Source organism: Protobothrops mucrosquamatus, unplaced genomic scaffold, assembly GCF_001527695.2.
Source record: "Protobothrops mucrosquamatus isolate PMUCROS unplaced genomic scaffold, P.Mucros_1.0 scaffold6, whole genome shotgun sequence".
NCBI classification, from domain to species: Eukaryota; Metazoa; Chordata; class Lepidosauria; order Squamata; family Viperidae; genus Protobothrops; species Protobothrops mucrosquamatus.
In genome coordinates, this window is record NW_015386393.1 from 6,451,471 (window position 1) to 6,465,478 (window position 14,008).

A 14,008-nucleotide genomic window follows, 5' to 3' on the forward strand; every position below is an offset into this window, starting at 1 on the left:
GTTCTCGTGTAAGGTTCTTGTCCTGGATTGATTAATGAAATGTGGCTTTATCAGTGCTGAGTGTCTTGATGGGCACCCCTTTCATCTGTGTACTGGGAAGCGTGCAGTCTTGAAATATAACCGTTTCATGTCTTTTGCTTCCCTTCGTCTGCCTTGAAATACCTTGACTACCTTGCATCTTCTCTTTGGCCTGATACGTAAGCATTTTTTAAAAAATTTACGCTCATAAGAGCCCAAAATCAGCGAATGAAATAATTGTCCGCAACGGGATGAAATTGGGAGGGTTTGGGGAAGGGGATGTTGTGTAAATTCATGTGTGCTATCACAGCAGCAAAAATCAGAGAAACTTGCATTCGAGGGACATAATTGTTTGGAAGTTAAGAGAACTGAAGGGAGGGTGTGTGTTCTCCCGAGAGATATTATCTATGCAGGGGATCTACAGACGATGGAGCAGAACTTTCACCGAGGAATCTGATCTGGTCTTTTTCATGCAGGAGGTTAAACATTAAGGTTTCATCCCCAAAGTTTCCAAATTAGCTTGTGTGGATCCTTTAATATCCAGGGAGATCTTTTAAAAAATCTTGCCCAAAGTTCACAAGAGTTGCAGTTTATAATACCCAGTAAATAATTTGGGGATATAGGGAGAGTAACTCAAGTTTAGGGGGACTCTCTGGATTCCAGGGTGGCAGCCTTTTCAAATGCCTGGTTCAAGCTGAAGTGGTCCCCTGTGCAAATTTCAGGAACTTAATGAGGGGGGATTTTCATATTGTTTTAATTTATTTTCTCCCACATGCTTCTCTCCTACCCCCACCCCACCCCCACCTAGGTCATGCTGCAGGTATTCAAAGATTACCCTTGCTAACTTTAAACTTTCTGGGATTTTTTTTCTTTTTCTTTTTTTTGTTTAAAAAAGAGGGGGGAAAAAAGATGGGTAAGACAAGCCTAGTCTGGTGTCAGCGTTTTGCATTTTGGAGCCTTTTGGATATATTCTCTGCAGAATGGAACGGAAGTCTGTGTTGGAGTTGAAGGGGAACTTCAGTCAGTAATGGAAATTGCTGCTGCTCAGGAATTCATTTGTAAAATAGTAAAAAAAAAAAATTATATAAAATCCATTTGTAAAATGGATTGAAGAGAGTATCCATTTTCTTAAAAGGTGGCAATATGGGATGTTTTTTTTTCCTAGGGTCTAGGAATTGATTTGTATACATTAGCCCATGAACATGACATTTATTTAAAAAATCAAAATTTTCCGCTGTGGTGGGACTACATAGGTCTGAGCTGCAAAGAACCAGATGGCGGCAAAGACGCAGAAATCTCTTTGCTGCCCTCTAGTGGCTGTCCAGAGCCTTGCAGTCCAGATCGGATAATCCTAGCCCACTGTCTCTTTGTCTCGTCTTGTTTTTTTAAACTTTTGCTCCTTACGTTTTATCTGCCATTCTTCCATAAAAAAGTCCCATGAAAAATTCTGGCATGTGTATATATGTATGTAATAATAAGCTTATCTATATATTTTCCACTCTTCTGATCTTTCCAGTTCTAGAATTTCCATTCTAATCTTCTCTTTGAATCTTCCCACACTTCACTTTGATTTGTAAATGAAAGAAAAATGGCTTTGAAGTTTGTCTTTATATTAAAAATGTATGTATTTTAATACACTGTACTAATGTGGTGCTTCAATTCATTTTGAAGTTGGCTTGAGATTATTATTTTTCTCTTCCAAACGCAGGACGCCGTATTATGAATCCTTTGCCATGAAATGCAGTTGTGGCCATGACTTTTATGTGCCTCTAATTGCTAAGCAAATGTTAATGACGAAGACAGATCTAGCAATTATATTATATAAACATAAAATATAAAATTTTTCCACAATCTAATGGGACTTTGGACTAGGGTCAAATATCAGATAGCCATTACTGATATTCTCTGATTCCTGGGAATGTTTTGTTGTCATTAGCATGCTGAACTAGAGAAGGCTTTGCAGAAACTCTAATGTACCGAATGCCATACCTTAAGGCAGAGGGAGTCAAGCTATTCTCCAAAGCGCCTGAAAGCAGGACAAGAAGCAACGTGTGGAAACTAATCAAGGAGAGAAGCAACCTAGAACTAAGGAGAAACTTCCTGACAGTTAGAACAATTAACCAGTGGAACAACCTGCCTCCAGAAGCTGTGAATGCTCCAATACTGGAAGTTTTTAAGAAGAGACTGTCCGAAATGGTATAGGGTTTCCTGCCTGAGCAGGGGGTTGGACTAGATGACCTCCAAGGTCCCTTCCAACTTTATTATTATTATTATTATTATGACTTGTGGACTTCAAATCCCATGGCAGGCTCAGAAATTCTGGGAGTTGAAGTCCACAAATCATAAATGGGCCATAGTTCCCTACCTCTGCCTTAGAGCAAGGATGGTGAGCCTTTTGGGCTCGGTTTATCCAAAATTCGGAAAATGCCTACCTTGCCTGTTGGCATGTAACACTGACACACACACACACACACACACACACACACACACACACACACACGGACAAAAGAGGTATCTCCGGATCATTTGGAAGTTGCATGAAAAGACTTACAAAGTTTTTAGATCGGTGTTTCTCAACCTTGGCAACTTTACGATGTGTAGACTTCAACTCCCAGAATTCTCCAGCTAGCATTGCTAGCTGGAGAATTTTGGGAGTTGAAGTCCACACATCATAAAGTTGCCAAGGTTGAGAAACACTGTTTTAGATGCTTCAGAGGCTGTATGAGAGCAAGACCATCTCACACAACTTGCAGAGGGTCTGGAAGCCTGGTGTGTCATCCCTGACACCTGTGTCATTTATTTATATCTCACCTTTATTTTTTTTTATAAACAACTCAAGGCGGTGAACATACCTAATACTCCTCCTTCCTCCTATTTTCCCCACAACAGCAACCCTGTGAGGTAAGTCGGGCTGAGAGAGAGAGGAGGACTAGCCCAAGTCAGCTAGCTGGCTTTCATGGCTAAGACTCGGTCTCCTGGTTTCTAGCCTGATGCTTAGAAAGGTTTGCCATCACTGCCTTAGAGCCATTCTATCAAAGGATCTGCTTGCCCCCCCCCCCACTTTTCACTCTAATGTCCAGATATCACTAATTCTATCAATTATGGTAATGGCAGAATCGGCTAACTTCTTGCCTTCAGATGCTGAGTCCTGGCAGAATCCGCAAACATGGCCCATATTGAGACAGTCTGGGGTATTTGGTTTAAAACATTTGGAAAGTATCGGGTTGCTCGCCCTTAACATTTTGACTTCTTGTCATTTCAGTGACAAATTTAAGACTGCAGATGGGCCTGAGGTTAAACGTTGGAGGCATTAAAACCCTTAAGAGATTTTCACATGCATGGCAGTTTTCCCTATCTACAAATAATATGGCTCTGCCCAAACAACCTTTTTCGTTCTCTTCTCCTGATCTGCAAGAATTCTTGCTCCAATTCTAGCTTCGGAGCAGGGGGGGATTCTCAAAGAAAATGTCGGAGAAATGTGTTTTGTCCTGAGAATAGGTAGTTAAGTAAGTAACTGGAAGAGTTTACAGAAAGCATGAATTGTGCTTTATAAGCTACACAACATCACAAAGAGGCAAACTGGTTTTGACTTAACATGTTTTGTTGCCAACTCAAGACAGGTGCTTCTGGCTTGACCACTTGGTTGATAAGACTGGACAGCCACTCGTCAGAAATGGCAGAGGGTCTCCTTGAGCAGGTTGACCTAGAATGGACTAGATGACCTATAAGGGCCCTTCCAACTCTGTTATTCTGTATAAGGTTCTGACAGATTACATCCTAGAGTTCTGAAGGAGCTGGCAGATGTTATCTCAGAACCATTGTACCGTATCTTTCAACGTATGCAAGATTGCTGATCTAATTTTTCAATACATCTAGGGTGCCATTCACTAGACCAGTGTCTCTCAACCTTGACAATTTTAAGGCATGTGGACTTCAACTCCCAGAATTCCACAGCCAGCAATGCTGGCTGTGGAATTCTGGGAGTTGAAGTCCACATGCCTTAAAATTGTCAAGGTTGAGAAACACTGCACTAGACCTCAGCAAGTTTCTTTCCAAATATTTACCTATCCTGAAGGACAAGTAGATAATAAGTCACTAAATAAAGGTGTGCTCAAAGCCCAAAGCTACCCGTTAACAAATTCTTTTAAGAGCAATGGCAGAGCAGCAGAAAATAAAATCAGGTAAATAAGGCAAAATAAGTAAGCCCAACAATGGAAAAGTAATTGCTTTTTTATTATACAGAGATGGAATGGTAGGGGAAGAGAAGGGAGATTTGAGGGTGTAAAATGTAGTACAGTACATCTTGAATTTCTAAAGGCTCTAAAACGCTTTCCTAAATAACCACCGGCATTCTATTTGAGAAGCGTTTTCCTCTGTTTCTTGATAAAATTAAGAAAACTTTTAAAATGCCTGAAAAAATTTTTCACATGTCTTAAAATACATTCAGCTGCCAGTTCCCAAAGTTGGACAGGAAAGATACTGGAAGAAGCAACAGAAGGACTGAGTAACAAACACCAAGGACAAATCGCACCCGAAAGTGGCGGATCAAAAGAGACATTTTACAAGACACCAGAGGAGTTAGGAGTGCATCTTCACAGCTGCAATGAACCACTACACATGTCACCCATAACTTAAAACACCAAGCCTGGAAGGTTGAAAAGAGTCTCTAGGTTCCCTTTTTATTCTTGCAGGAGATAATTACTACTGATTGTGAGGCTGCCAGCGATGCCAAATGATCTGTTTACCAAATGATCTGTTTACCGCCTCAAAGGCTGAGGATCTCCTGTTGAATCTATTGTTTCAGATCAGCAAGCCTTGGCCCTATCTATTGTGGACACTGATTAACATTGACACTCCTATGTTCAAAGAGGCACAGTGCTTGCTGCGTTCATTTAGCAGCCAGCCTCCCACTTAATAACACTTCACATCTAGAATAGGTTAAGGCAGGGGTCCTCAACCTTGGCAACTTTAAGACTTGTGGACTTCAACTCCCAGAATTCCTCAGCCAGCAAAGCTGGCTGAGGAATTCTGGGAGTTGAAGTCCACAAGTCTTAAAGTTGCCAAGGTTGAGGACCCCTGGGTTAAGGACTGCCTGTCCATTTTGTGTCTGGGAGGAATTGCTGACCTTGGTAAGCTTCATGATTGATTGCAGTAACCCCTGAAGAGACAGTCTCTCCATCCTGCAGGCAGGTAAATACAGTATCTGCTCTGTACTTCCGGTCTGAGTCAAATGCTTAATTAGACCCAATGCAGGGAGATGGTAGGAACCACCCCTGGCAGAAGTTTGGGAGGATCTGGGAGTGTGAACACTGCAGAACTAGGATACCTATTACATTTACTTCTGCTGATGCACTACAGGTTCTGCCACCTTCACTAAAACCTCAGCGCCTTACCAAGGGGGATTGAAAAGAGCATTACAATCAAGGCCTCCTTCCAAATGTGAAGGTCCCTTTCCCCATTCCCTTCATTTTTACAAGCGTATTTGCTCTGCACACGTGTATATAGCAATACAGGCAGAACGAATAAAATTAACCCAGCCACAAAACTGACCCTCCTTATCAATAATAATCTTTTCATTATAACTCTGGCTATTGGTAGTAGCAAAACTGAGACCACAAAGCAGTGGAAGGGACAGAGCATATGTGGGCAGTGTGGGTGAGTTTTTTTTTTTTTTTTTTTTAAGAAACAGATTCCCTTTCCCCTCCCTTCAGTTCATAAAAAAAATATAGAGAATTTACTCTGTTGACAATTCAGCAGGTGGGAGTTCCTGTGTTCACCTTATGTGGGTTAAAGTTTCCGCGCACCCAGCTGGAAACGGGCTTCCTCTGAGATGCCATATTGCTCCAAGGGGTCCTGCAGCCAAAGAAGCAAAAAAGGTTGACAGTTTGCTCCAGCAAGTCATTTGTGTTCTCTTCTATGCTGGTTAAAAATTGCCAGCTACCTACATTCGTCTGGCATATGTTCCACTGAGCTCATCTGTATCTCCTTCCAAGTTAGCAGATGCCCTGGCTTGGCGGTGAACAACACGGCGTGTTGCCTTTTGCTCCTGTACCTCATCTGAGAATCATAACTCAGCCTTTGGAGGACTTTAAACATTAGATGCTTGTTAAGATTTCAGCTTGATTTCAGCTTGAAGTCCACGAGTCTTTTATGACTCGTGGACTTCAACCCCCAGAATTCCTGAGCCAGCATGGCTCAGCTTGGAAACCTCTCCCTTTCCCCTCAGCATGGCTGGCTCAGAAATTCTGGGAGTTGAAGTCCACGAGTCATAAAAGAGCCAAGGCTGCCTACTCCTGCCCCAGTCTCTTGAAATCACATTTCCAAGTAAGTATACAATTGTTATCTATATTCACATGAGAATAGGAGCAGAAAGCTATTCATGTCTTCCCTGTCTTGCTTCAGATGCTATCTTCTAGCCCAGTGTTTCCCAACCGTAGCCATTTTGAGATGTGTGGACTACAACTCCCAGAATACCCCAGCCAACACTGTTCTAGCCAGTAAATGGTATCAAATGCCCTCAGAAAAGAAGCTGCCCTATATGGCCCATTCTAAGAGGAAACACTCCAAAGCCCCCCCCCCTCCTCAAACAGCATCACAAACTAATTTCAAGCCACTCAAATCACGAGTTTACCCTTGCAGTGGAGGTAAGCCAATTTTATTAGCTAAGCCATAATGGGCTGGGTTCACACAAACCACAGAATTCTATACCGTGATTTACAAACAAGAACTGCATTCACACAACATACCCCCCCCCCCCCAAATTAAAATAATTCACAGTGCAGCTTGGTGGGAAGTGTGTGAATCTGGCCGGTGTGTACATCTCAAAAGGCCTTAAATATTCTTAGCAATCAGGATGGAATAAGAACTGTCATTTGCAGCCACTGGCTTACCTTCCCGGTCATCTTCTGGATCTCATTCCGATAAAAGATCAAGCTGCTTCTCATGAATTCGTAACTGTAGGATCGAAGGAGAACAGGAGAACTGAAAAAACTGATCCAAGATTGGTTTGTTGGGGAGAGACCATTTTGCTCTCTGATGGTAAGAAAGAAATGCCACCCAGCAGAAATGAACCCTATTTATTCCCTTGCTTTTCCAAAGCAGCCACAATGTAGGCGGTGAATGTTTTTAAGGCAACACAGCTAGAGTTCCTAAATCTGTTGCAGGTGCCAAATACAAATTAAAATATATCAGCTATAATATTGTTTCTGCCTTCGGGCTTGCCTTTAATTGGTACTCTCCAAACAGACAGACAAACAGATAAATAAATAAGATTTTATCAACCTTCAGATGACGAGTTGAGCTCACCTAGCCTTGCGAAGGACCTCAATCCATTCCTGGCACTGCTCTTCTGTGTCACATTCAAAGTAGTATTTCCTCTCTGGCTCTTCAAGGAAGCCTAGAAAAACAAGCCCACAAAACACTCATCCTGACTGCTTCTGTTGCTTTAACTCAGGGGTAGTCAACCTTGGCTCTTTTATGACTCGTGGACTTCAACTCCCAGAATTCCTGGGAGTTGAAGTCCACGAGTCATAAAAGAGCCAAGGTTGACTACCCCTGCTTTAACTCAACTTTCCTGGAACAGGGAAAGTATGTTACGGACCCCGTTGGTTAAAGAATTTCAACTGTCGGGGTCCAGGAAGAGACCCTTCTCTGCCGTTGCCCCTACCTTAGGGAACATCCTTCAGAGATGAGGTTGGCCTCCCCTCTCTTGGCATGCAATCCTGGGGGTATTACCACCCTGAAAACACTCCCATTAGCTTTTAGTTTTTTTTACTTATTTTATCTGTAAAAAAGATGTTGAGACTCTAGAAAGAGTACAGAGAAGAGCAACAAAGGTGATTAGGGGGCTGGAGGCTAAAACATATAAGAATCGGTTCTGGAATTGTTTAGTTTAACGAAGAGAAGGACGAGGGGGGACAGGATAGCAGGGTTCCAATATCTCAGGGGCTGCTCCAAAGAAGAGGGAGTCAGGCTATTCTCCAAAGCACCTGAAGGCAGGACAAGAAGCAACGGGTGGAAACTAACCAAGGAGAGAAGCAACCTAGAACTAAGGAGAAATTTCCTGACAGTTAGAACAATTAACCAGTGGAACTACCTGCCTCCAGAAGCGGTGAATGCTCCAACACTGGAAGTCTTTAAGAAGAGACTGGACAGCCATTTGTCTGAAATGGTATAGGGTTTCCTGCCTGAGCAGGGGGTTGGACTAGATGACCTCCAAGGTCCCTTCCATCATCATCATCATCAGTGTTTTTACTTGGCTACTTTACTGAACTTGGTGTAGTGTGTTTTTCTATGGTTTTTTAAATCTGTAAACCACACAGAGTCACTCTGAAGAGTGAGATGGGCGGTATCTAAACTTTCCCCCCCTAAATCATGTGGTAGTGAAAACTCTAATCTAACAACCGTTTGCCCAGAAGACAGATACTGAGTTAGAAAAGGCTAATGGCCCAACTAATTAGGGGCCATGCTGATTTTCAAGCCCAGATGCAAAGGATTCTGATGTCTTCCCATCATGATCAGCTGAGACATTGGCAAAAGACTCCCATTACGCTCAGCAACATTGCTGTTTATTTTGAGGGCTTGGCAACAGAATCTTTAAATGCATTGTTTTCCCCAGGGTCTCTGTTCCCTACTTCCAATCAGAGGCCTCTCACCATACCGCCCCCAAATCAGCCCCACCTTTCCTGTGACCTCCTTGCTATTCCATGTTCCTACTCTTGGGAAAATTGGCCATTCCTGGTTTATGATTTAATCACCTATCAACCCTGCCAGAAAATTACAGCAATCCAAGCAGGATCAAACTAAAGCTTGCTTTATTAAAACTATAAAAACTTTACCTATTGGAAGAACATCTTGCATTATCATATCAAGAGAATTCCATTAAAATGTGACCTTTTTTTGCCACCGGAACAAATGTAGTATATTCTGCGGCCAATAGAAGAGAATATTTGTAGCTCAGGAATGAACTGTGGGGTCCTTGGTGCTTGCCGAGCTTGGTTTTTTGCAGACATTTCATTACCCAACTAGGTAATGTCATCAGTGCTATCACCATTTTCTTGCGGTTTTTATGCAGGGGTACCCACAGAGCTGGAAATTATTTGAAGGGTTCCTCCAGAGTAAAAAGATGGAGAAAGGTTCGATCTCAAGCTACAGATATCTGCTTTGAAACTGGAATGACCACAACTCTACACAATATTGCAGTTGCGATCATGGACTAGCTGTCTTCTCCCCAAGGCCCGTTCCGCGGTTAGTCACTCTCAAGACCTTCCTCTCTCTCTCACCCAGCTACATGAGGTTTCCCCAGCTTCCCCCAAGTTAGGGAAGAGGAGAAGCAGCGGTTCTACTGCTGCCTGAAAAGGGAGTGTATGGAGCAAATGTTTTGACTCATCTTCTTCCCCCTCAAGTCCCGCTACTAGGAAGAGATTGGGAAAAAAAATGTAGAAACAACTGTCTATGGCAGTGAAGGCGAACCTTGTAGAGACCGAGTGCCCAAACTGCAACCCAAAACCCACTTATGCATTGTCGGGTGCCGGGTGGGTGTGGCCCATTGGGTGGGCGTGGCTGCAGTGGTAACGGCAGACTGGGTGGGACTAAAAAGTTCAATTAATCGATTCCAACTTCGTGAGATCTTTTTTCCCCCCGCGAGAAGTTGAAATTGATTGAACCTTTTTTTTTTTTTTTTGCACACGGCGGCAGAGGCCTAAAGCGAAAAGGTTTTATAATACCCAGCTGAAGGCCTAGGATTGGGGCGACGGTGCTCGTGTCTACAGAGAGGGCTCTGCATGCCACCTACGTGCCATAGGTTCACCACCATGGATCTATAGAGATTCTCAGTCATCTGGGTCATGGTTTGTCCCAAAGGTGTTTTTTCAAAAGGCAACTGGACTTTCCCCCCCCCTTGAAGACATTTCACTTTTCATCCAAGAAGCTTCTTCAGTTCTGACTGAAGGGTTGAGGATGGAAGGATTTATATTCCTTGCAGTCATCTAGTCATTAGCACTCTCTCTGAGAGTCATTGAGGCCACTTGGAGGTTTATCTGTGCCCTCAGGGTCACCTGAATAGCACAAATGGGTGTGTGTAAATAACTGTATAAATAGGGAAAGCAGCTGACAGTTAGAGCCAGCAAACCTAGACTGAATGGATCAGTGACACTGCTATGTTCTCAATGTCAGAAATAAAAGGCTGCCAATTTGCTAGGGGAAAAAATTTGCTCCTGACACAAACATCTCAACAACTCTTTCTAAAGGACTTACTGATGGAAAAGACATTTTCTTCTTCTTTGCTGATCTTGCAGTGTTCCAACAATAAAGCACCAATGGGCTGAAGAGAGATAAAGGGGTAGGGAAAGAAAAAAAAATCAGATCTGCTTTTCAATTAAGATGGAAATGTTCACAGGTAGTCCTTGACTTACAGATACAATGGAGCCCAAAATTTTGGTGGTCAGTCATTATGGTTGTAAGTCGAGGCACCATGTGACTGGACTCAATTTTACAACTGTTTCTACGATGCCTGTAAAATAAGTCACAATGGACATTAAGCGAACCTGTGTGATAATTAAGCAAACCACATGGTGTTAAATAATATCCAATGGTTGGGGTTTGGTTTTTTTTGCTATTTTCTGCCAGACCATAGAACACTACAACCCCTCCCCCCCACACACACAAAATGCTCAGAATTGGCTTAGGTTGAACTTAAAAACACATTCCAACTCTTAGTTTTATTACAGGAGTAGGCAACCTTATTGTTCTAGATAAATTGGATATTTTGATTTTTATTAGTCTCAGAAAGCATGACCAACAATTCAATTATAGCTGAAGGGCCATAGACTCCCTTATCCCAGTTGATGGCCAAATACTGGGAATTTTTTTTTAGTGATCACCCAATAAAAATAACAATCTAACTACTGTAAGAGGTATTAATCCCTTAGGCCGAGTAACAAAGATGCAATTCATATCATTTTTCAAAACAATTGCTAACTACAGGTAGTCCTTGACTTACAACCACAACTGACCCCAACATTTCTGTTGTTAAGTGAGACATTTGTTAAGTGAGTTTTTTCCATTTTACAACATTATTTGCCACAGTTGTTAAGTGGATCGCTGCAGTTGATAAGTTAGTAACCTGGTTGTTAAGTGAATCTGGCTTTCATTGAGGTTTGCTTGTCAGAAGGTCACAAAAAAGGATCACATGACCCTGGAAGACTGCAACAGTCATAAGTATGAACCAGTTGCCAAAGCATCTGAATTTTGATCACATGATCATGGGGATGCTGCAAAGATTGTAAGTGTGAAAAACGGTCATAAGCCAAATTTTTCAGTGCCCCGTTGTAACTTTGACCGGTCACTAAATGAACTGTTGTAAGTCGAGGACTACCTGTTTACTCTTACCTCAGCCTCGTCTGTTCGGAAGTAAAAGAGAAAGTTGACCACTAACTTCACCAGGCGTTTCTTCAAGGCTGCAAAGAGAAAACAGACACAACAAAGAGCTTTTATTTTATTTTCTTCTTTATTTATTCAATTTCTATGGCTGCCCAACTCAACCAGGTGACTCTGGGCATCCATAGTTTGATAGCTGGGTTGTCAGCAGGAAGCTTGTAAGCAGCCCTTGAGTTTGGAATAGCATAACTCAGCATCTACATACCCCAGCAGATCCATGCTGAGCCCCTGAGACCAGTTACAATCAAAGGATGCTCCATAGGTAGCACATTAAATGCAACCTTTAAAGCAGGGGTCTTCAAACTTGGCCCTTTTATGACTTGTGAACTTCAACTCCCAGAATTCCTCAGCCAGGCACACTGGCTGAGGAATTCTGGGAGTTGAAGTCCACAAGTCATAAAAGGGCCAAGTTTGAAGACCCCTGCTTTAAACTACTATCAGCTTCAGCATATGACACAATACCTCTGTCTCCCTACCAGTGTCAGTTAATGGCAAAGAGTAGTTAGAATAGTAGTTTATGACTGGCAGAAATGACTTCTAATCCTCAGTCACAACATTCATTAAATGATCTGGTACTACTCACTCCTCTCTTGGCCTCATCTGTCTTATAGGATGAATATCAAGAAGTGGGTTGGCTGACAAATACGTCAACCTGAGTTTCTTGGAAGAAGGATGTCATGTAAATAAAAAGCTTTTTACCCTCAAAAGTGGCCCTAAGAATATTTAGCTCCCTAATGAAATCAGTTCCACTTGATATTATAACAAATGAGTCTATTCTGTCCTGTAGATTCAGAATGCCTTAGGGCAGTTTTTCCCTGCACTTTAATAATTCTCTTTCTGGAGGCTCACACTAAGAAGATTAAATCTGGAGGATCAAAAAAAAAAAGGGCATTAAAAAGTCATTAAAATCAAATACGTGTATCATACTGGATTACAACAGAGGATGGGGAGTGAGTGAGGAATTACAATCCAACATAACTGGGGGGACATTGTAAGAATTGGAAAGGGGTTATTGTATGGTTTTGGTTAAGGAGGTGCTAAAAAGGAGTCTATTTATGAATTCCCGATGCAATAATGCTGTATTTATACAAGAATATGAATAAGCAAAATAGCCAAACTGTTCACTTAAACTGAATGACTTTAGTATTCACAGTGGCACTGCAAGTTACCAATTGTCACATACAGTGCTGACATCACCCAATAAGCGAACAGTGAACTTAATTCTCCAAGTGCAGCATCTTCTGAAATCAGGACAGCCAAAGTAGCTGACCTAAAACAAACCTCAAGAGTTGGCAGCCGCATTATGATGGGGAGAATCTCCCAAGTCATCCCTCCCAAGGATTGAGCGGGCTAAGAGACTAGGGAATAATTAGATCAGTGCTAGGGAATAGGAAACAGAAACATTACAGCAGTGGTTCTCAACCTGTGGGTTGGGACCCCATTTGGGGTCGATCGACCATTTCATGGGGGTCACCAAGCAAGGCTGTCCGCCATTTTTTTGTCCGCCATTTTTCCCCTTTTCTGGCGGGTGCCTTACCTCCCTTGGGCTGGGCCAGCTGGTGGTCGGCCTGCTCCGTCTCTGCCGCTTGCCAGCTACGCCTCAGCCGGCTCAGGGGGCGGAACCACGCATGCACAGCGCTCCCGGGCAGGAAAAGTCCTCGACTTACGACCGGTTGGGTAGTCCTCGACTTACGACCGGTGTAGTCCTCGACTTACGACCGGTTGGGGTCGCGGCATTAAAAAGGTTGAGAACCACTGCATTACAGGAAAGATACGGAGCAGAGCACCCTGCTTTGACAGATGGGCCTTCTTAATACAGAAGCCTCTGCATAGAGATTTGTGCATTTATATTTATAGTTATATATAACTTTATGATAAAACAGCCAAATTAAGGAAGGGGATTTTAGTGTGTTTGATTCAAGCAAGTATTTTTAAATTAATTCCATTAGATTCTAATGGAATTAACTGAAAAATACTTTCTTGAATAGCTTGAAGTAGCTCGTCAGTCAGAGTTATCAAAAATTACCCAGTAGCTTGTGGCACCTTAAAGCCGAACCCTTTTAATTATAAACTTATTACATTTTGGTGCCAAGAAGCATTAGGCAAAAGACAAAAATAAATACAGCATACATTGATAAAGTATAAAGGGAAAATCGGTAAATGAATCAGTCAGAGTGAAAATCAACAAGAGAATACGGAAGGCAAAAATTGCGCAGAAGCTGGAACTGAAGACTAGTAACCACGGTGCTGATAAAAGCCACTCAAGCGCCTAGTCCTCAGTGAGGGCAGGTACGCCAGAGAGGCGCTTGAACGTTTTGCGTCCTTTTCCCCAGAGCCCTCAAATGACGCAATTAGCTTTCCCGATCTCGTGTCGTCACATCCCCCTCCCTTTCGCGCCGTGACGTCACGGCCCCTTCACCTTACCGCTTCCTTTCTTGGGGGCGCGCATGAGAACCTCTGCCGCCTTTTCGGCCGGTTGCCGGGAGAGCGACAGCAGCTCCCTTTCGTTGTACCGCATCGCTTCCACCGCAGCCCTGCCCCGCCCCGCCCCCTC

At 42.8% G+C, this 14,008-nt stretch overlaps 1 protein-coding gene across 1 annotated transcript; it reads right to left on the reverse strand.

The window, feature by feature from the left end:
* Positions 1–5,690: 5,690 nt before the first annotated feature.
* Positions 5,691–13,993, reverse strand: PLEKHJ1 (pleckstrin homology domain containing J1). The gene is made up of 6 exons (XM_015810030.1): positions 13,879–13,993; positions 11,407–11,474; positions 10,273–10,339; positions 7,324–7,414; positions 6,909–6,972; positions 5,691–5,871 (listed from the first exon to the last, which is right to left on the reverse strand). The coding sequence occupies exons 1-6, from the start codon at positions 13,970–13,972 to the stop codon at positions 5,806–5,808; spliced, it is 450 nt and encodes a 149-aa protein (XP_015665516.1). The 5' UTR covers positions 13,973–13,993; the 3' UTR covers positions 5,691–5,805.
* Positions 13,994–14,008: the final 15 nt, after the last annotated feature.

Excerpts from the sequence above, each read along its gene's own strand:
- PLEKHJ1 (XM_015810030.1), bottom strand. The coding sequence starts at position 13,972 with ATGCGGTACAACGAAAGGGAGCTGCTGTCGCTCTCCCGGCAACCGGCC. Across the intron at positions 10,340-11,406 it reads TCCGAACAGACGAGGCTGAG|CCCATTGGTGCTTTATTGTT; the intron begins GTAAGAGTAAAC and ends ATCTCTCTTCAG. Across the intron at positions 6,973-7,323 it reads GAGGTCCTTCGCAAGGCTAG|TTACGAATTCATGAGAAGCA; the intron begins GTGAGCTCAACT and ends TCGATCCTACAG.